We start from the raw sequence: 21354 nt of genomic DNA, 5'->3' as shown, positions 1-21354 counted from the left end.
GGGGCGGCAGCACCGGGCGAGGGCGGCTGGGGTGGGCGCGGCCGGCGCCCCGCTCGGTGGGACGGTCCGACGAGCGCAGGTGGCCTGAGGCGCGCCGCAAAGGCCTGTGGGAGGCTTGAGGTGCCGTATAGGTCTATGGGAGGCCTGAGGTGCTCTACAAAGGCTTCTGGGTAACATGAGGCTCGCCGCAAAGGCCTATGGGAGGCTTGAGGTGCCGCAAAGGCTTCTGGGTAGCTGGGGGGGCAGCTGATTGGGAGCTCCAGTGGGACCTGCGCAGGGCAGCTGGGTGCGCCCTCGCCTTCCCCAGGAGGGGGAGGGGGTGGGCCTGCGACGGTCCCCAGGCTGCTTTGGCAGGGGCTCGTGCTTTGCCAGGGCGGGAGAAAGAGCTGGCTGCGCCTGTGCTTGGCCACCTGTTGCGTGACATCGATTCTGGGCAAAGAATCAATTCTTTGCGTGGAACGGGATGGCTCAGCTTACCTAAGCACAGAGTTTATTAAAAGGATGTATTGGACTTCCTGTCGGAAACGGCCACACGAGGACTTCAGTGAAATCAAATCAATTTGTTTTCTGAAATACTCGCTGGTGCAATCGGTAACGTGTTGTAGAAGATGTGTCTCCTGGAGTTGCTCTTTACGCAGCATCAGTAAAGGCACATGAAAAGTTATTACAGCATATTGGAGTAATAGTTCTAAAAGCAAGGGGCAGTGTAAACGCTGCTGCCATCACCCCGTTTATTTCCTTGTTCTCTCTTTCCTGCCATTGCAGGGGCCTGGTGGGAGGATGATACTTGCCCTAGCAGGATACTGATATTCTGAGTCAACAACAGATTGCTCTCTGTTCTTCCTCATTTGTCTTTTTTGCGTAGAGTGTAGTTACCAAAACTTGTCAGTGATTCCTTCTCTCAAAAATATACCCTCTTCTTAACATGAGGGTCTAATGCCATTTAAAGCGGGGGCAGGGAGCTCCATTTACTGGGTTAGCTTTTTTGTATACAGTTTAGTTGGGAGGCTTCTCAATGCTAGAAATGTGTATTTTTGCTTGTGTTCAGGCTGCGCGTTTGTTTTTTAATCAAGCCTTTTATATTTTTTTCCTAGAGGTTAGTGATCATTCAAACCAATCAGTTCATTGAAGTTTAGGTCACAGTGGTCCTTTCTGGCACTTGTAATCTATGGAAAAATTGCTTTGGGTCAGTTTGCTGAACTTGCTTTGGAACTGGATAAACAGTTTCACTTTCGTACTGTCATATGCTGACTTCTTATTTTAATGCCTAAAGGAAGTTTGTAATTTAACTACATTCCTTGGATTATTTATTGCAACGTCCCCACAGGAAAAAGGGCAGCATTAAGTGTGAGCCATACCTTCCATTCCCAGTTTTCACGGTCCGTGTTAATCATGGATGCCCAGAATCTCAGGTTCTGATGTTGACCCTGAAAAATGAAAGTGTCCTTTCAGTGACATTATATTTATTTTGTAGCTTCTAACATACTTGGTAGGCATGGTAAAAGAGATTGCTAGGCTAGCACTTGTTGCTTTTACATTTTTTAAGTAGTCTTGATCTTGAAATTCTCAAGTGTGTTTACTACAGCACTGTCTTGTGTGTTGTCGAAGCTATACATCAGAAATGCTCAACCTCTGCCTAGTACAACAAGGATGGTTGTGGCCAATCTTGCATGCAACAAATAAGTATTATCTGTGTGTGATGATTGCGCACAAGTTGCTATGCTTGGAGAGACAGATTTTGCAGCCATATTTCCCTAAAGAGGAATTATTTATACTAGAGCGTTCTTTGGCTGTGGAGCCTCCACTGAATTCTCTCATTGGGGTCGCATAACAGACCTTAGCCGTTCCACCTTGTTGTAGCTGTGGGTTCCCTTCCCTGTGCTTCTTACTTTTTTTCATCAGATCTGCTTTGAGGCCCTCTACATTGGAACTGCTACTCAGCTTCTTGGTAGCTTAGAGATATCTTTTGACGAAACTCTCAGGGACACAGCATAAGCATTACTGTGGTGGAGGCATTGGGGACTGCTTTCCTACTAAACAGGAGAATACACAATTCCTGCATACATTTTATTCTCTGTTAAATTCCCGCATAAGTATACTTCACTATAAAATCCATCTAGTCTAGCTGGCAGTTAAAATGAGAGTTGTGCAACTGAGAGCCCTTCTGTGAAGCAGATGATGCAAATCCTTGCTTAACTGGGGGACTGTGGCATAGACACCCATACAGTCTAATGGGTCGCCAACTGGTTAGAGAGTCGCACCCAGAGGGTGGTAGTGGATGGGTGCTTCTCGGCCTGGAAGGACGTGGGAAGTGGGGTCCCACAGGGCTCGATCCTTGGGCCTGCACTGTTCAATATCTTCATCAGTGATTTGGACGAGGGGGTGCAAAGCACCCTGTTCAAGTTTGCTGATGACACTAAGATGTGGGGGGAAGTGGGCACAATAGAGGGGAGCAACAGGCTACAGTTGGACCTAGACAGGTTACAAGGATGGGCGGAGGAGAACAGGATGGGGTTTAACACAGACAAGTGTAAGGTGATGCACCTGGGGAGGAACAATCGGCACCATACATACAGGCTGGGGAACTCCCCTCTTGTCAGCACGGAGGTGGAAAAGGATCTGGGAGTCATTATTGACTCCAAGATGAACATGAGTCGGCAATGTGGGGAGGCGGCTAGGAAGGCCAACTGCACCTTGTCGTGCATCCACAGATGCATCTCGAGCAGGTCCAAGGAGGTGATCCTCCCCCTCTATGCGGCACTGGTCAGGCCGCAGCTGGAGTACTGCGTCCAGTTCTGGGCGCCGCACTTTAAGAGGGATGTGGACAGCATCGAGAGGGTCCAGAGGAGGGCCACTCGTATGATCAAGGGACAGCAGGGTAGGTCCTATGAGGAAAGGTTGCGGGACCTGAACCTGTTCAGCCTTCAAAAGAGAAGGCTGAGGGGGGATCTTGTGGCCTGTTATAAACTGGTTAGGGGGGATCAGCAGGCGCTGGGGGAGTCCCTGTTCCCCCGAGCGCCGCAAGGAGTGACCAGGAACAACGGTCACAAGCTGGCGGAGGGAAGGTTTAAGTTGGACATCAGGAGGCGCTACTTCACGGTCAGGGCGGCTAGAGTCTGGAACCAGCTTCCAAGTGAGGTGGTGCAGGCTCCCACCCTGGGGGTTTTTAAGAGGAGGTTGGGTGACCACCTTACTGGGGTCGTTTGACCCCAGTGCTCTTTCCTGCCATGGCAGGGGGGCGGACTAGATGATCTGCTCAGGTCCCTTCCGACCCTAGAAACTATGAAACTGTAAAGGCTTAAGTATTGCAGCAGGAGCATTTACGTGACAGGTCCGTTTGACCCATAAGGTATCTTCTTCCTCCTCCAGTTGTCCTCATGCCTAGTTTTGGTAAAGGCTTGAAAGAAAAAAACACTTCAAATGCAACAGTTTAAAATTCATTTCAGGAAAGCAGGAAGAGAAGCTCATAAACCCTTCGTGCATACTGCTGTTTCCCCTAGCGCCCGCTGGCATAACAAGGAGTAATGGGCACAAGTTGATGGAGAGGAGGTATAGATTGGACATCTGCAAAAACTACTTCACAGTTAGGGCGGCTAGGAGCTGGAACCAACTTCCAAGGGAAGTGGTGCTGGCCCCTACCCTGGGGGTCTTTAAGAAGAGGCTGGATGCCTACCTGGCTGGACTCATTTGAGTCCCGTTTCTTGTTTTGGGGTTTTGTTGTTCTCCCGCCCTGGCGGGGGGTCGGGCTAGAAGATCTACTAGGTCCCTTCTGACCCTAAATCTATGAAACTATGAAACTATGCTTTGACTTCTTTCCAAAGAACAGAGATATGTGGTGCTAGCTGGACTGAAGAACATAACATACTCTCCCTTCTTGTTCTGTAAGTTATGATGGGCTGTGGCTTTCAGACCTGTACAGCTTGTAATCTCATCTTCAAACAGAATAGGTATTGCAGGGGGGTCCTTCTGTACAGGAGATGCTAGTGTGAACCACTTAAAAATGTGCTTCTGACTGCTAAAATATTCCAAATGTAAACTAATGTAGTGCTGTCCATAGAATCCAGCTGCCAGTTCTGGCAGCTGTAGAAGTGTACTGACAGGTGGTCATTCTTGGAGTACAGCAATGCTTCTGCAAAATCATTCAGGCACCTTTCTTTGTTTCCAGCTACAGTTCTTGTTTGTTCAGCCTGATGTGCTGCTGGCTGCTCTCTGATTTGCTGGTATCTCTCACGGATTACTTCACTTTTTCAGAACTCTCTTGGATCTCCTTTATGACTCTGATTGTTTGCTTCTTTCAGTGATCTGCTCTGCCAAAACATCCTTGATTTAACCTGCCAAACCCAAATTATTTTCTCCGTTGGAAGTTCAGTTCTCAGGCCACTGTTTGTGTGAAATGCTTTGTACTCTGGGGTTTCATACCTGGTGCCATTAGGATGGTGATCATTGGAACAGAATGAAGCTGTTCTTCATTTGTAACATGCTACCCAGTATGACACTCTTTATAGTCTTCCCTACAGAAAACTTGCATATGACACTAACAATTTCCTGTTTCCTTATTAATATCTTCAGGCGGGTGCCACATCCATGTGGGCTTCCTGCTGTGGGCTGCTGAATGAAGTCATGGGTACTGGAGCTGTCCGTGGCCAACAGTCGGGATTTGGAGGAGGTACTGGTCCATTCCGATTTGCACCAAATACAGAGTTCTCAGCATGTCCATCTTCAACAGGAGGTGCTAACATAGTTTGCAAAGCTTGTGGACTTTCCTTTTCAGTCTTTAGGAAAAAGGTGAGTATATTTCCTATTACATAGTACTTTATGATAATTCAATTTGGTGGTTCCTTCAAGGTTACAGAAACCTAGGTCAGAAGTCGCAGCCCCCTGCTCATGTTAGACTAGTTCATGTCCGATTTAAATCATTGGGTGAGGCCAAATTCTGACTAGGATCTAGAAGTGGGAGCCAACCTTTGTGGTAACATGGCAGGCCTGTAGAACTGTCTTGTGCAGCTGGTGACCCAGAAAACTGTAGCTAATTTAGACATGAAGGCCTTTATTTTCTAATGTGTACAAATATTTACTAATATTTAAAGTTGCAGAGCTCTCGGTCCCTGCTGTGATCATGTGCCTACAGTAGCAAATCAGGTTTGTCACGATGCCTTCTTAGTCTAAGGCTACTTCACTAAAGTTTCAGCGAACATGGGGAGATGTATTAAGCTACCTGTGGTGCTCATGTTTTAAGGGACTGATGTACCTCTTGGACAAACTAAACAACTTGAACTAGCTATTGAGTTATGCATGAACTTGGCATCTTGCCCTCCTTGCAGCCCATATGTTCCATGTAATGCACTAATCTAAAACTCTGCATTTAATCCTGATTCAAAGCCTTTGAATTCCATAATAATCTATACTGACTTGAGGGGGATATGGATCAGACCTGGTGTGGTTGGAAAAAAGGAACCCCATAAGCTAATGGCCGGAACCTTCCCCTTCTATGCCTTTCTTTCAACTATACTATCTGCACAAATGTCACCTGTGCCCAGTCCAAGACTTCAGATTTGCTTGCAGAGGTTTTCACATGGCACGATGGAAACAGATACAAGCAATAGTATTTTTCCAGTCTCATATGCACTCAAATAGATGAAAGAATAGGACATAATGTAACTTCCTAGTTGGACACTCATCATTCACAGTTCGTCTCCTTTTTCAAATGTCCTGTTGTCAAGAGTGCGTAAACCAGAAAACACATTGAGTGGATTCTGTTAAGTGGGTATCTAACTGCTTTGAGTATTTGACTTTTTGCTTTGGGTTCATGTGAGCTTTAAAGCTCACATTTTTATTTAGCCTTTGAATCAGATCTCTTATTTTCAAGGTCCCATTCACTATTTTTATGGTGACTCTTCAAAGGTTTTATTTATAACTGCAGCTAAGTTGTTCTGTTGCAGCATCCAGTGTTTGCCTGGAATGTCTCCCTCCCTTAATTTAATTTCCTGGAAGTCAGCGCAGAAAGCAAGCTCTTCCTGATTCCAGCTAGGAGCTGCTTAAGACTTTGAAATGTCTGAATGGACACTGGCTTTTGTCCCAGGTATTGAAGCTTAGTCCAGTTACAAACCCATGTCTGTGTACACTAGTAAGAATTTCAGTGTTGCTTGGGAAGGCAGGGCAGCATTTAGTACATCGTTTCCTCTTGATGCAAGATGATGGCTGGACTGCAGTCCTCCGTTGTCTTTCCCCTCTAAAACTATCACTTACGTTCTTTGTGTAAAGTGCAGTTACCACATTTAATATGTTTTCTAGCCAAGGTAAGGCAGCCCCATTGCCAAGGAGAGGCTTCACATGCAGTCTTGCAAAAGTAATCTGCAGCAGTAATATTGTTAAAAAGGAAGGAAGGCTTCCTGCCAGATGTGCTTTTGTTCAGATCAGTTGCTGTACTGGTCTACATAACCCTGTCTCTAGTGTGCACAGCTGTTATGTGGTGTATCCCTTGGATGTTGAAGTCTGGAAGTAAGAAGCCATCCATGATATAGCTCTTTCATTCCTCTGACTTGAAATCTATCAGTTGAAATCTTTCAGGGAGAGGGGACAGGTGCTCATGGATTTACAGATAGTATTTGTGCAGAACTACCATCCTTGATGAGCATTTTGTTGAAGGAAACAAAATTTAAAAGGATATTGTCACTTCTAGCTGAAGTTTCCACTTAATATGCAAGAAGTAATAACCAAGATCACTGCAATGTCAAGACTGGAGAACTCTTCCAGTATTTTCACTCGGTGAAAATGGACTGTACAGGTTTAATACTTCTTCTCTGTGGTCTGTCCATCTTCAGTCTGCATGGGCTCTAACAGTTTGGTAGGTCAAATATCTACTTCTACATGCACCAAAAAACCCCCAGAAACTGGCAGTGGGATTTGGCAGCAGGCAGAGCGTTCAGAATCATTCCTAACATGCTACAATTTGATTAGGTCTCCAGTTGACATCCTGAGTAAACACTAGCCTATATGGACATTTCAACATGCTGCCTTGCTAAAACTGATTAAATGTCATAGTTAGTGCTCTAGCTGCACAGAACTTGTACCTACCCGGGAAAGAACCTACAAAGTTGTCTTTCAAAGGCCAGTTTAAGAGACTTTGTTCATAAATGCTTGTAAGACAAGATTGTTGGTTGAAAGCCAAAGAACAGCAGTAGATGTAGTGGGGAGGAGAAGCAAAATACAAGTATTTTCTACTCCAGTGAATATTTGACACATGGTTTAATGGATTGTTTTTATCTACCTGTCTAGCACGTGTGCTGTGACTGCAAGAAGGATTTTTGCTCAGTTTGTTCAGTCTTACAAGAAAATTTCCGAAGATGTTCGACATGTCACTTGTTACAAGAGACAGCGTTCCAGCGGCCTCAGTTAATGCGACTGAAAGTGAAGGATCTGCGTCAGTATCTTATTCTCCGAAACATCCCAATAGATACGTGTCGAGAGAAAGAAGACCTGGTAGATCTTGTGCTATGTCACCATGGAGTACACTCAGAGGAGAGCGTGGACACTAGCAGCTTGCACTCTGCACGGTCACAGACTTCTAGTATTTTTACGCATCCATTTTCAATGTCTGTATCAGTGTCATCCTCGCAAGGGGAGTTTGCAAGCAGAAGGGGTAGCGCAGGAAATGGAACCCTTTTACAGGTACAGTACTAGCAATTGTGTGTGCGCAGAGCAGACTGACTTGCTGAAAGCCTCCAAGTAGGTGAGAGGTGGGCCTTTGTGGGGAAAGCAGGCTTTGAGGGTTTTACACCTTTCCCTGACACTAGAAAAACACTGGAAGCTGGGATAAGACTGATCACAAAGCCTGTAAAGTGGCTGATTGTGCAGCCATTTGAAAACCATGGCTTTCAGTGTCACCTCTGACTAGTTTAGTGCAGGAAGGGAAGTGTTTTAGAAGGGGATTACATGTGTATCCTGATCTGATTCATTGTGTGTGCAGGGCCAAGCTGAAACTCCTTCAGCAAATGAAGAAGATGATGCTGCAGAAGAGCAGGTGAGATGTGTAAAAATCACCTAAAGAGAAATACTAGAGCTGCTTCTCATCTGGCACTGGGGTTTGGGGAATTTGGCCAGAATAATCAGCAGTGTCAGTAGCAAGTTCTTCAGGAAGGAAACTGTTAAAGCCACATATATTGTGTTTCAGACCCCTGGGCTGTCCAGAAAGCGAGCAAGGGCATCACTGTCTGACATTTCAAGTCTGGAAGACATAGAAGGGTTGAATGTTCGCCAGCTGAAGGAGATACTTGCTCGTAATTTTGTCAACTATTCAGGATGCTGTGAAAAGTGGGAACTTGTGGAAAAAGTGAACAGACTGTACAGGGAGAGTGAGGAAAATCACAAGACACGTAAGTTTATATTTAGTTCTCACTTTCTTGTTCTCTGCTCCTGGCCTTGCCAAGGTAAGGTTATGTATGTAAGCTCCTCCATCAGCTCAAATGGCTGATGAGACATTTCAACCAACTACCAGCTGTGGTAAAAACTGCACTACTGAAAACCTTTGCTGGGGTTTCACTAAGTTTTGGTGGGATTGTTTCTGATGCGGGCAGAGGAGGGACTTCTGTCCCTACTCCCTCCCCTGCCACCATTCTCACAAGCCATTTTTGCCAGTAACTTCACCAATGTGGCTACAGCACGTTCACCAAGACCACTCAGCAGTGAGCTGTGCACAACTATTTCAGGATTCTTTTTTTCCAATTGTCTGGAAGCATCGTACAGATACCAAGCAACATAGTAGGCATTCTGACCCACAGGGATAGAATCCTAAATACAAGATCAGCCAGACTTAAATGTCTGGCTGTGATTCACCTTTACTGTTTAAAGTCTAGTCCATGGGGTTTTTTAACCATGGGTCTGGGGGGTTGCCCAGAGTAGAAGGATCTGGTTCTGAAACATTATCTTCCCATTCCCCAGCAGCCCTCATGTCTAAACTCAATCCGTGTGCTGTTGCTTTGCAGAAGGAGAGAAGATGCAGTTGAATGACAACGATGATAATCTGTGCAGGATCTGCATGGATGCAGTCATTGACTGTGTTCTCCTGGAATGTGGTCATATGGTCACGTGCACAAAGTGTGGCAAAAGGATGAGCGAGTGCCCCATCTGCCGGCAGTACGTTGTACGGGCAGTGCATGTATTTAAGTCTTAAACGAAGAGCAGGAATGGATTTTCTAGCCACATGCTGACTTCCAGGATTTCTGTGGACAAGAGTGAGTGACTGAGCTTGGGCTGTAGGGCAGACCTTAGTTTCAATATCAAAATCACAATATTTTGAAGAGCAGGATCTAAAGTCTGTCAAACACTTTCTATGGTATAATTACATTTGCATTTTGGCAATACGATGCCTGTGTGTAGAATGCTAGAGCTGCCTGAATTACCTTATAAAACCACAAACTGTTGAAGTCAAACTGTTTACAGCAGATTTATATCACTTATTGCTCTCTTCTGAAGAATATAACCCTATCTTTATTTTATTATATTAATGTGCTGAATGATTGTAATCAAAAAGTACTGCTTTAACTTTGATCGTGTCATTGGGTGACTACGTGTTCTGGTGCATTAGGAACAATGACTACACCAGTAGACTATTAATTGAAATCTTTAATATGCATAAAGAAGTTTTATAGAATGTAACTATTTTGACACTGGTTGTACAGTGGTGTCAAGACAGTCTCTAAAAACACGATTGTAGAAATCACTGCCTTTGCCTACAAATATTTCTAATGTCTGTCCATTATGTGTGTACTCTGGCCGTTCTTTATCAAAGAGAATCAGCCTAGTGATGTCAAACTGTCTTTAGGTAGGGAATAAAATCTAATTTTGAAGAGGCTTCGTGACAGGTGTTAACACTGGTGGCTCCCAAATCCATACAAGCCTGCTGTAAATACCTAGTATTCTTATAAAAGATGATTGTAATAATGTGAATACTGCTCAGGAGAGTTGGCCTGCAACTGCTAGTATTTTGGAATGTATACTGTTTCTAAACCTGACACCAGTCGGTCTAAAGGGTGCAGTGAATGAGAGTAGAAGAGAAAAAAAAGAGTAGGAGCTGAAGCTTTTAACTCCCAGTTCCCAGGTGGCTGAATCGAGGCAAGAAATGTGCTGGCTATCTATTCAGAAGCCTACATAAAGTCAGTCCCTCTCTCTCTGTGGCTTGATGTCATCTAGGAAATAATCAGTGGCAGCAGTCACTACCCATCTGGAATAGAGATTGCTGACATGATCCCTGCAGCTTGTCAGGAACAGACTTTTTTGCAAGGAATTAGAGGGGCTACACTAGGATGCAAGTATTGCCACAGTCTCTGTTCCGAGGACAGATATTACTGTCATGCTGGCACTTGTAATAGAGTACTCATTTTCTGAGGGGAAAAAAAAAATTAGTGGGGGGAAAAGATCTACCAGTGTTTCAGGCTCTAGTTATACAGTGACAACTCTGAGCAGTGTTGTATCTACAGTAAACACTTACTGCCAAGTAACTGCAGAGTTGCACAATAATGCTCAATCAAGACTTAAAGGCTTGGCGAGCACAGACTGCCTGGTCTCCTCTAGGTGGACAAGACAATTTTTAGCAGCTGCAGCAAAATAATCTTTTGGTTTTCTGTTCATGGAGTAGGTAGCTTTCTCCCCAGCTCGATTCAACGCATCACTTGCTGGAGACAGCAACAGAAACGTAGCAGGGAGGGCATGGAAGAGGTGGGACGAGCTAAGGGAATATCTTCTACTGTGCCTAGCTTACAGTATTCTATGTCATTCTGTAAAATCCAGAGAACATTTGCACAAGGTGCTGTCACTGCTGTTGTCTCATGTGAAAACTATTCCTGAGCTGTTATACAAGCTTGCTGTCTGCTAAATGAGCAAAGACGGGGACCAGGTAAGCAAGTGGCTCCTATCAAAGTTTGTACAGTTTGTAATAAAATATCTTGGGAAGTGAATGTTAACCTCATGTCATACTTGTAACGGAGCAACTTAAATGACATTGCTATTTATTTTTCAGAAGGGAGCAAAAAAACCAAACAAACCTCTCAATGGCTTTATTTTTTAGCAAAAACTTTTTAAACAATAGAAGGTACTGAATTAGCTAACTCACGCGCAAGGACTTGTCACACAGCGTATCCATGACTTCTGATCCGAACAATGGCTATGCAAGCTCAATAAAGGTTTGTAACTGGTTTGACTTGGCCTCTTGTTTGGTTTCTCCAAACTAAATCACCTCTCCCAGCTGTATTGACTTAGTCAAATTAATTCTTAAATGTTTAATTCCTTGTGTGTTTAACGCTACTCTGTCTGGCCTTTAGCACTGCCAAGCTCTGTGCTTCTGAGAACCTAGAGAAGAAAACACAATCTGTGGAAGATAATTGAGCTGCCTCAATCACTTCATGTCCCAAGAAGGATTGTGCAGTGATGTGTTGTGTAGCAAGGCTACAGTATATACGCTATGTATTGTTTACATATGTAAATTCAGATGCAACAACCCAACTCAATTAGCACTCTGAAGTACCTTGCACTAGCTACTTGCCGTGTTCTGGCCCCATACACTTTTCATCCCATGATACTGCTCACAGGGGCCTTCCCTGAACTACACTAGGGTACAACCAGCTTCTTTTTTGTAGCTTTAGAATCCACCAGTGTCTGTATTTAACAAGTGTGAGATATAATATCAAACAGAGAATTTCACTCAAGTGAGCTTTGTTGGGCTTTAACTTAAGTCTTTTCTTAACAGCTGCATTATCTACAACTTGCCCTTTTGCACTTTGCTTCTGGGTGCGGTATGGGAAAACAGAGATCCCACTCGAGAAACTTCTGTTTTGAGGTTAAATCTTAACCCAAGCATTTATGAGCTTGAGCTCTGGGCCTGAACAATGCAGGGTGCCCAAGTCAGGGCAGCACGCTTTAAAACAGACCTGCCCCGATAGCTGGCTTCTGAGACCCTTGAGTTCTGGTAAGTAATGGTGGTACAGGACATCCTGCAGGCATCTCTCTCACTTTCTGAGCAAAGACTAGGAAGTAGCTGCTCAAATTGTGGGCATTAACCTGCAAAACTAGGAGTAAAATGCCATAAAAAAAACACTTACTTCTGTCTTTGAAGGCAGCAGACATGATAGCAGCACGCAGGGAACAGAGCTGGTGTGTAAAAAGTGGTATAATCAGTTTTAATAAAGTCATTCTTCAGATAACTGCACTGTTAATACTTTTGACTCTGCAAACAAAAACATGATTTTCATCAACTTGTGCTTGAACAGAAACCCTCATAGGCTTTGTCTGGTTTTGTACAATTGTTTATACAAATTCAACAAAGGTAAAACTGCATCAGGAAGGTCTACGAAAACACCACCTTACAACAATGGCACTTATGAATGCAGAATTTTACAATTGGGAAATAACCATGTCATAAACCTTAAATGAGAACTCAACTCACACTTCAAAGAAAGAGAAAAAGACTACGCTTGACCATTTATTCTACTGCTTGACTCACTGTATAAATTAAATTTCATATTGAGTACAAGAGCTCATGCTACAGAGTAAAACCCTCCTATGTGCAAAAGCTGAAATTGGAATCTTTAAAATTTTGAGAAAAAGGTGATTTCTATACAGATAAAACTTGGCAAAGTGTCTTACTTCAACTATAATTTACACCTTATTTCCACAACATGCTTATGTCACTTCTGAAGTATACAAAGCAGGATATAAACTTCCATTAAAACATGCTTAAGTTGAAAGTATTAACCTACTTTTCCTGACCTGGGCACATTTTGTAGAGATGGATATTGTCTACGAAGTATAGGTTAAGTTCTCTCCTACCATAAGTAAAGATAAAAATTGGCAATTGAAACCAAAACACTGGTAATGCATTCAAACATTGCATAAATAATTTTTAAACAATTTTGTACAAAAATAGTTCTGCATAATGTCAGATGTAACAAAACAAAACGTGTTAAGAAGGCAGAAATGCAGTGCATGGTCCACTTCAATGACACCAACTTTTTTTGTTTTTAAGAAATGAGCTGAAATTAAATTTACACTACCAAGCACATGCTGTGGTACTTTAAATAACAGTATTTCTTCATGATCAGTCTTCTTCCGGGTGTGAGCATTTATCATCAATAACAGTCGCCTTATGAATTTGCATAAGAGCCAGTGCAGGACATCCCAGGTAGACTGACTTAGTGGCACAGGTTGAAATTCTTACGTGGGTAGTTTAAATGTTGCTCTCTCCATGACAGGACTTGTAAAATCCAATCTTTGATTTATTCCAGGTTTCCAATTGAAAATAAAATCCTGCAGGTTGTTAGTCCCTTTCCCACCCCTTGCCCCAATATTTACACACTTGTCCTTTAACTAACTCAGTTTTTGCAGAAGTTTCTCTTCCACCTGACCGAACTGAACACTTACTGACATTTCCGCTATGAACTGCTCACAGCCTTCCTTTGTCACTTGCTTGCAGTACCTCAAGTCGATCTGACAGATGTTTCCGCAGCGTTTAAAGTAAGACAGGCACTGGTCAGTAACCTTATTGCAGTCTGCCAGGAAATCAACAGGAGGGAGAGAAATTAATCAGCGAGTCTCAGTTCATCTGTCAATACAAGAACAACTTCTACAGACCCCGATTGCTCTTGTTTCTTTGTGCTGGCAGTGAAATCAATGGGTTAAAGCATGTCAGCTCGACTGTGTTTCCTCACTCACCCCAGCCTGTTGCATAATGGACAGAATAAAAGCGCAAAGCAGGCCCCTCTGGGGAAAAAGGGACAGAAGTGTGGGGACAAAGTTAGTTGGGGTGTTATGCCTAGAAGGGCCAGGGAACCTGGATACTGGAAACAGGAGGCCTGAGGGTGGGAGGCATGAAGAAGTGGGCAGAGGGTTAAAGTGGTTGCATTGCTCTAATTTGTGCCCCTCTACCTCCCCACAAGGCATAGCACGGGACAGAAGCGCTCTTCCACACCCTCCCATTGCATACCTGATAAGTTGATTTCTGTTAAGGAATCTCGCGTGGTGGTTCCTACTGCAGTCAACAGATTGATCGACTGATCTGTCACATGGTTACAGTAACTAAGATTGAGTTTGGAAAGCAGCGGCATGTGCCTTATGATCAACCGCAAAGAAGCGTCTGTAATATCCAGACCAGCCAAACGCAGCTCAACTATGTTCCGCAGCTTACTCCGGTTGTCGATCTGACCTGCAAGACACGTGGCACAGGTTTCTAAAGTTTCACCTCCCCAGTTCTGCAGCTATCGGCACAGCACAAACCCCGAGTCACGCATGGTGCTGATGCCCCAGTTGGCTCATGACAGTGGGTCACTTCTGTCTATAGCTCTTAAGGTGACAGGAGCATTTTTCTCCTTCCTCTACTCTTCCAGTTACTTTGCTGAGTGCATTTTCAGTTTCCCTACATAATCAGCATTACCTTATATGTGTAGGTTTGGAAACAAGTAAAAAAGGAACCATGTTTAGAAGGGAAGAGGCAGCCATTTAAAATCCAAAAAGAACCTCTTTTACCTATTACATTGCCTAGATGTCAGATTGGGGTCATAAGAGTCGGAGTGTTTTCTGTTAGTTCTGCTCCAGAGGTGATGATTTGGGGTCCTCTGCACAAGAGCTGAAAGAACCATTTCCTGTGAGTGCATTTTGGTAAAGGCGTGTGGACAAATCCAAGGCCTAACATCAAAGCCATGAAGGCAGGCAGCACAGTGCTAAGAACACACGCCAGGATGCAACACTCATCAGAACAAGCACTGCATCCTTTCTGCAGTCAGGTCTTAAAATGCTTGCAGCCAGATCCAGCTTGCTTGGTAACATGTATGATCTCCCTCTGAGCTACCTGAGCAGGTGGCATGTCCCAGGGAGCCGGTCTGACTCAGGAAAGAAAGTTTCCAAACTTAAAAACCACCCATTGCACAGTACAAGGGAAGGAAGTCAGCTAGGACAACCAGCGCAACGGCAGTGATCAAACAGGCAGCAGCATGAGGCCACAGCTTGTTACCACAACTCACTGGGATGCATTGCTGGCTACTAAGTTAAATACCTCAGATATTTCAAGCGTTCCATAAAGGAGGGCCCATATCCTTCCCGCCCAAAATAAACTGATGCAACTCCTCATTTCAGTGAAGCTCAGCTGATTTTTTCCGGTAGAGGGTCTGGCCAAGCAAAGCAGCGTGCCCCCAACCCCCTGTGGCTGGCATTTGACCATGACCATTACCTGGCCTGTTATCTGTTGGCGGTGACAAGAGGTCTCTCATTTGTGCGTCTTTTAATCCTTCTGCCCACTGGACGTCCAGGGTTCGGAGCAAAGGGCAACTGGAACTACAAAGTGCTGACACTGCTATCCATGAGCACCCTGATAAGAGCAGGTCTCGCAGACCTGGGAATACAAAGGGCATTGCAGCAGGTGACGCAAAGTGACCACGCTGGATTCATCAAAGGTAAAGCTCTCATCAAGGGTGCGCCTGGCGGTCCCAGAGTCCCAAGTCCCAGCACCAGCAACAGCACAAGCTTTGCCACAACACTGCAGCCACCACTCGCCCTAGCCTGGCATGCTCGCCACTCTGCTGGCTGACCCAGGGAGGCAGCTCTCCATCACCTAGCCCAAGCTATTCGTTGGGACACTCCAATCAGACCTGCCAAAGTCATGTCACCTGGAACCCTGAGCAGCCACCACACAACCAATTTCTGATCCCTTGCTGATGCTGGGCATCCTAGCTCCTTGTCTCTTCCGTCACTCAGATCCCTCCTGTACAATGACATGGCTGAGCCAAACAGAGCTGTGTTGGGTCAGCGGCGGGTGCCTCCCCCTTACCTGGGAGCCTATTGATGAGCCAGCTCAGCTGCTTTTTGGATATGTTTGTCCAGCTAAGGTCAAGGGTTACAGGCTGTCTCCTGATGATACCACTGAGCATGAGCGGAGTTATGGATTTACAATGGTTCAGATCTATTTTGGTCCATAGTCGTTTATCGCAGCACCTGCAAAGGCAACACAGCCATTAGCCAGGGCTTGGCCTGGCCTGAAAGTCCCGGAGTGCCAGGGAGCAGCAGAGCAGGAACGGGGCGGCACTCAGGCAGGAAAACGTCCCGATGGTTCTGCATGAGTGGGAAGCTTCCACGTCCTGGCAAGAGCCAAATAAAGACAGAGGGACACTGCTGCAGGGCCGTGTTTCCAAGACCCTGTTACTTGAGCAACCTTCACTTCAGCATGACTCAGGCTCACAACCCACGGAAAGCTACCCAGGACTTGTGCTAAGGCAACAAAGTGCTTCCGAAAATGACTGCGTGCCGTAACAAACGGTTAGCAGTTTTAGCTTTCAGGCACAAACATCGCCTTCAACTGGTGTGGTGCTACTGGCTTCCCCTCAGCTAACCTAGCCAGACTCCTGATTGAACGGTTTTCCTCTCTCTGCATCGGTTTTGCTCCTACGCAGGCAGCTTCTCTCTCTACTCATTCCCCATTGCCAATCTACTGTTGGCAGCAGTCACAGGTCTTAACGAACTTACATTAGAAAGTACTGCGCTTAACTAATAAAACGGTTTAGAAGGTTTTTTGTGAGAGGGCTAAGAACTCATTCCACACACCTCGTTCCCAGCTTATCGCTCCTCCCGCCGGCAGCCCAGCTTGTGACGGGGCTGTGCCAGGAAGGGCTCTGGGCTGCCCGTCTGGGTCAGCATTAACATTCTGATGCTTTCGGACAGGCAGCCCACGGGATTCTTTACTGGAAGCTCAGCCAAGTGTATGAACATGGCTCGGGGATCTGCAGCCTACGCTGCAGCTTAATGTTATGTGGTGATCACTGAACTACTGAGTCAATTTGTATTTGGTGCCCCCAGCACTGCAGGGGCACGTCATCAATAATATGGAAGAGATTATCAGAGATTTTGGAGCAATGAAGCAGCAGAGAAAGGACAGAGTCAGCAGGATCATCCTCTGGGATGACAAAAAAAAAAAAAAAAAAAACCTTAGAGCAGCCTGAAGGCCCTCCCTGGTCAGGAAGCATTAGGATCTCGTTAACTGTATGGAAGAAAAACACAGCTGCTGGTAAGCAGGTGCCTAGAGTCTAGCAGCATCCAGGCTCAGAGCCCCCTACACAGCTACCTACTCTTCTCAGCAGCCTTCCTTCTCTGCTACCATCTGGCTACAGAACTCAGTGATGCAGCATCAGGGACAGTCTGCCCACTGCATTGCTGAGCAGCCTCCTGTGTGATCTAGGAAGGAAGGGCGCCGTTCCACACACAGTCCTGTTCCACAAGTTTCACACTCCTTAGGGGTGTCCTTCATGATCATCGGGAGAGACCCATGGCCTTAGAAGACCATTTCTCCCCTGCTAGGGCTTCACGTGAGCAGCCCTTCAGGAGATGCAACAGTACACCAATGAACCGCATCGCCCCACCACAACCCCACTCTGCTCCTTACCATCTGTTCCACGTCTTGCACACTCTCATACAGATGCACAAGTCTCTATGACTGAGGTAGCTAAAGACAGCCATCCAGACTTCCCTCTGCATCACGTGGGCTGCCCCATCGTCCAAGGGCAGCGAGTCCGGAGGGGGGCTGATGGGGGGCGGGCGGATGACATGGCGTTCCATCTGGATGCACTTGGGAGGAGAGAGTGAAGGGGGCGGGCGGGCAATGCCCCGCAGGTTGCTCCGCAGGCTGGGCATGAGCTGGTGCCGCAGCTCCTTAGGAGTCCCGTTCAGCCCTTTGCTGCACTTGTGGTGTCTGTCGCTGTTGTTCAGTGCCCGCTTGGGCTCCTCATTCTCGCTCTCCGGTTCCGACTTGATGGGCTGATGGTTCTCGTTGGCAAGGCTGTTCTCGGTTTTTTGGATCTCCTGGTTGAGCTCCTTGCTGAGCTCCTTGCTCAGTTCCTTATTTGGGAGCCGCCTTTTCCGCCGTATCTTGAACTTCTTCTTGTCCCTGGGCTCGGCGCTCTCCGTGCTGGGCCCTGCGGTGGGGGAGCTTGATCGCGACTGGTCACTCTCCTTGGATTTCGGAGGTGCCTCTGGCAGGTCCTCCTCAGGCTCCTGTTTCAGACGCCGCAGGGGCTTGACCACGGTGGGTCGGTCATCTGTCGCCTTCCACGATCGCCTCTGAAAAGAAAGAGTCTGGGGCAATAACACAGGCTGACAATTCACAAGCTCCTGCCCTATTCTCCATGAACAGGGGCCTGCACACCTCAGCACTGAGCTGCGGGGCAGACAGCCACACCAGCTCCCCTCCCACGCATTCTCCCGACCGTGGTACCATGCTGAGGATACTGCAGAGTGGCCCTACCCATGAAAGAATTGGAGTCCAGGCAGGGGCCCCAAGGACTTCCGGGTACTGGCAAATACCCAGTGTACACAGCCCACAAGGCAGTGCACTAATTTTTAAAGGACTCATGTCAGGAGTCCAGCAGGAGCCATAGGCAAGCAGTCACAATATGTGCACCAGGTAATAGCACAGTGTTAGCATGTGCTCCCTTCCCAGGCTGTTTCCAAACTGGCTCAGACGTAAGCTGCCCATTTTATAAAGGGGAGCACCCAGGACTGGTGGTACTAGCCAAACCTGGGCCGCACCACATGCTCAGAGCTTGGGCCTGCCCTCACCAAGCCTCTCTCCCACACACTACGTGCCTATGAAGCGGGTGATCCAGCTAACAGCCTGACACACTGCTACTCTGATCCACCCTGAACTTTGCCAACACCCTGCTCCCAAAGCAGGGCTGCAGGGGAGTTGATTGCCCCTCTCTGGTCTGTTCTGGTCATTTTCATAAGTGTGACCTCACATGTCACTCGTCTGCTGCAATCCAATTTCACACTGATGCACGCTGGATGGAGCTGCAAAAGATGTGCAATGCCAAAGAAAGGGAAGCTCCAGGTCTAATTGGATCACACCAAGAGAGAGCGAAGTGGGCAATAAAGCTACAATGGAGCAGTACTAGCTAAATCGGAAAGGAGCAAGAAGGTGTCACTAAAAAAATCATTATGCCAAAAGTTTCTATGTTGCTGCAATAAGTTCCCTGGATCAAACAGAGGGGTATGCTCCTATGCTGTAAACTGCAGAGACCTCACGGATTTTTTTTTTTAGCATTAACTAAAGCCAGAGGGAACCCCGCTAATGTATTTCAGATTAGATCTGAATACTCTCTCCTTTTTAAATTCTCCTGTTATTATGGGAAATCATGGGGAGTTAGTGGCAGGCAACTTTAAAACAAATTACAGAAATTTTCTTCAGCCAACAGTCAGTTGTGGCATTCTTTTATCCAGGAACTGAGACTGGTTCATCCAAAGACCTGTGATGCTGGTCTGCAGGTACTAGTGCACAGGAGTTGCACACCACCAAGCCGCAGGCCATTAGATGTGCCAGGAGGGACTTTACCTCCCACACCATTAAACAAATAGCCAGGTGTATTACTGAGATTCAAGCACTTATGAAGAGCAGAACAGCAGTAGGGAGGGCAACGTTTCACTCTCTGGCCTTTAACAAGCACAATATTTCAGCAGAACAGGAAGTATAAGAATTGACTCTCTCCACCCCCCTGCCCTGGGGAAAACCTGTCTTCATGGAGAGGGGTTGTCATGCAAGCAGGCCATATGGCCAGCAATGCGAGTGCCAGAGGAATTGAACGGCCACTCAGCTCACAAAAGGGAAGGCACGTGAGTTACAGAAGTGTCAAAGTACCTTTTTCCTGAAGAGTTTCTCTTCTTTTCCAAGTTTTAGCTGTTCCAGGAAAGAAAACCCAAAACAAAAGCATTTTATTTGTTTGGTAGGTACCCAGTAAAACTCCTGTTCTACTACTATCCTCCATAAATAGCTGATCTAATGAACTGGTTCAGCAACACACAATGAAGTGAACGGATGAGATTATTTTACTAATCTCTGAAGTACTAATGGTTTGATTTTCAAAAAATCTCTGTTGGGATTCAGTGATTACCATCTCCTCACCATACATGGGGGGTTACACTGGGGAACAAATGGTCCCACACTGTGGATGTTTGTGGGAACCAGGAGAACGAGCATCTTCTCTGTGCCCACAGAGAAGAGAACAATCCTGGCTACAAGACAAATCTTCACAGGCGGGTGCAGCGCAAGTCTGCCCCTCCTGCTCTGCTAGTGCAGCCTCAGGCCCTCCTTATTCCACCTCTTATTGCAAGTCTCACGCTTGGCAAAAGGAACTGCCGGAGCGGCCCGCACATTACTAGAAGCCAGCACACGGGCATCTACTCTGGACAGAAGTAATTTAAGTCCGTGACCAAGCTGATCTGCAATTCCTAGAAATCCAAACTAAACCAATGCACGTGACAGATTCAGCTGCTGCCTGGCACAAATAACCAAGTGAGTTAAATCTAACAAGTGGTTGCCTATGCTGCAGCTGGAAGCAGCAGGTTTTCCCATGTCTCTGTAATCAGAGGAAACAGTATTTCAAAGATGACAGGAAAATCAGCCTCTAAAGTGGAGCGTGTTGGGTGCATTCTTAGAGCTTGTTAAAAGAGTCGAGCACCACCCAGTGGCTACACTGGAATAAGGTTAATTAAACTGCCACCCCCCCCTATTGTAGGATCCTCTTACTTCCTTCAGAATTGCTTCCCTCATTTTTCCTAAAACCTTGGAACTTTGCCTGGCCTTCACTGCTTCTCGTCACGGACAAAGTCCAGGTGGAAAATTTTCCTGCTCCACCAGACAAGTCATTTTCAAAGAGGGAGGGGAAGCACTATGCAGTATCCTTCGTACCCAAACAACCGCTGGGATTCGGAAGACCCAGAGGACAGCTAAAGCAGAAGAGCATGAGACACGAGCCCTTGACCTACAGGCCACAGGGGGCCGGGGAAGGGGACAGGGCTCTCCTACCCGTTTCCTCATAGCAGGCTCTTGGGGTTTCTCAAATTTCCTTTTCCTTCGCAGATGCACCTCATCCGACTTTCTCCTCGAGATGGAGTCAACAGGAGACTTCTTGGCATGTTCCTCTGACTTCCGCCTGGGGGTCTCTTCACATTCACTTTTCCGCTTTGCAGCGTCCATAACTTCCTTGTTGTCTCGGTTTATCTTCTGTTCCTTCAGCAGTGAGCCTGGGAGATTGGATGCGTATTTGAATCCTGGTCCGCGCTTTTGCTTGTACGCCAAAGAGACACAAAAAACACAAGCAAACTTTATATCTTCTCTTTTTTTGTTGTTGCCGTTTACAACAAATCCACCACGTGTGACAGGAAATAGTGGGCTGTAACCAGCCACAAGGTTTCTAACGGATAAGTGGCCAGCAAGGTGACATTTTCCACTTCTCCAGATTTTTTTTCTGCTTTGGTCACACCTCTTTAACCTCCCTCTTGGTTGTTAGAGAACCCAACGTCTCACTAGTTGTAAGAGATGCTTTAGATCTC

The 21354-nt window shown here is 46.1% G+C and overlaps 2 protein-coding genes across 12 annotated transcripts in view; one reads left to right on the top strand and one right to left on the bottom strand.

Moving 5' to 3' along the window:
* The window catches only part of RNF34 (ring finger protein 34), an 11502-nt gene extending 308 nt beyond the window's left edge, over positions 1–11194 (top strand). Inside the window, exons 1-6 of one of the 2 annotated variants that reach the window (XM_019507304.1) lie at positions 3816–3881; positions 4570–4785; positions 7276–7668; positions 7967–8020; positions 8171–8372; positions 8982–11194. In XM_019507304.1, the coding sequence (XP_019362849.1) occupies positions 4585–4785; positions 7276–7668; positions 7967–8020; positions 8171–8372; positions 8982–9169 (1038 nt within the window). In that variant the 5' untranslated portion in view covers positions 3816–3881; positions 4570–4584 and the 3' untranslated portion in view covers positions 9170–11194. Of the gene's footprint in view, positions 1–3815; positions 3882–4569; positions 4786–7275; positions 7669–7966; positions 8021–8170; positions 8373–8981 lie in introns of those variants that run through there. The other variant, XM_019507303.1, reaches the window with a different exon arrangement.
* Positions 1091–21354, bottom strand: part of KDM2B (lysine demethylase 2B) — a 159157-nt gene continuing 138893 nt past the window's right edge. For 5 of the 10 annotated variants that reach the window (XM_019507299.1, XM_019507294.1, XM_019507302.1 and 2 more), the window contains 7 exons: positions 20828–21097; positions 19661–19699; positions 17414–18102; positions 15809–15972; positions 15212–15373; positions 13973–14191; positions 12279–13538 (listed from right to left, as the gene is read on the bottom strand). In XM_019507299.1, the coding sequence (XP_019362844.1) occupies positions 13357–13538; positions 13973–14191; positions 15212–15373; positions 15809–15972; positions 17414–18102; positions 19661–19699; positions 20828–21097 (1725 nt within the window). In that variant the 3' untranslated portion in view covers positions 12279–13356. Of the gene's footprint in view, positions 1167–1358; positions 1428–12092; positions 13539–13972; positions 14192–15211; positions 15374–15808; positions 15973–17413; positions 18103–19660; positions 19700–20827; positions 21098–21354 lie in introns of those variants that run through there. The other 5 variants (XR_002095619.1, XM_019507293.1, XM_019507296.1 and 2 more) reach the window with 5 other exon arrangements.

Source organism: Gavialis gangeticus, unplaced genomic scaffold (genome assembly GCF_001723915.1).
Source record: "Gavialis gangeticus isolate Ggan-Ray unplaced genomic scaffold, GavGan_comp1, whole genome shotgun sequence".
NCBI lineage: Eukaryota > Metazoa > Chordata > Crocodylia > Gavialidae > Gavialis > Gavialis gangeticus.
This window is presented reverse-complemented; position numbering and strand designations above follow the sequence as displayed.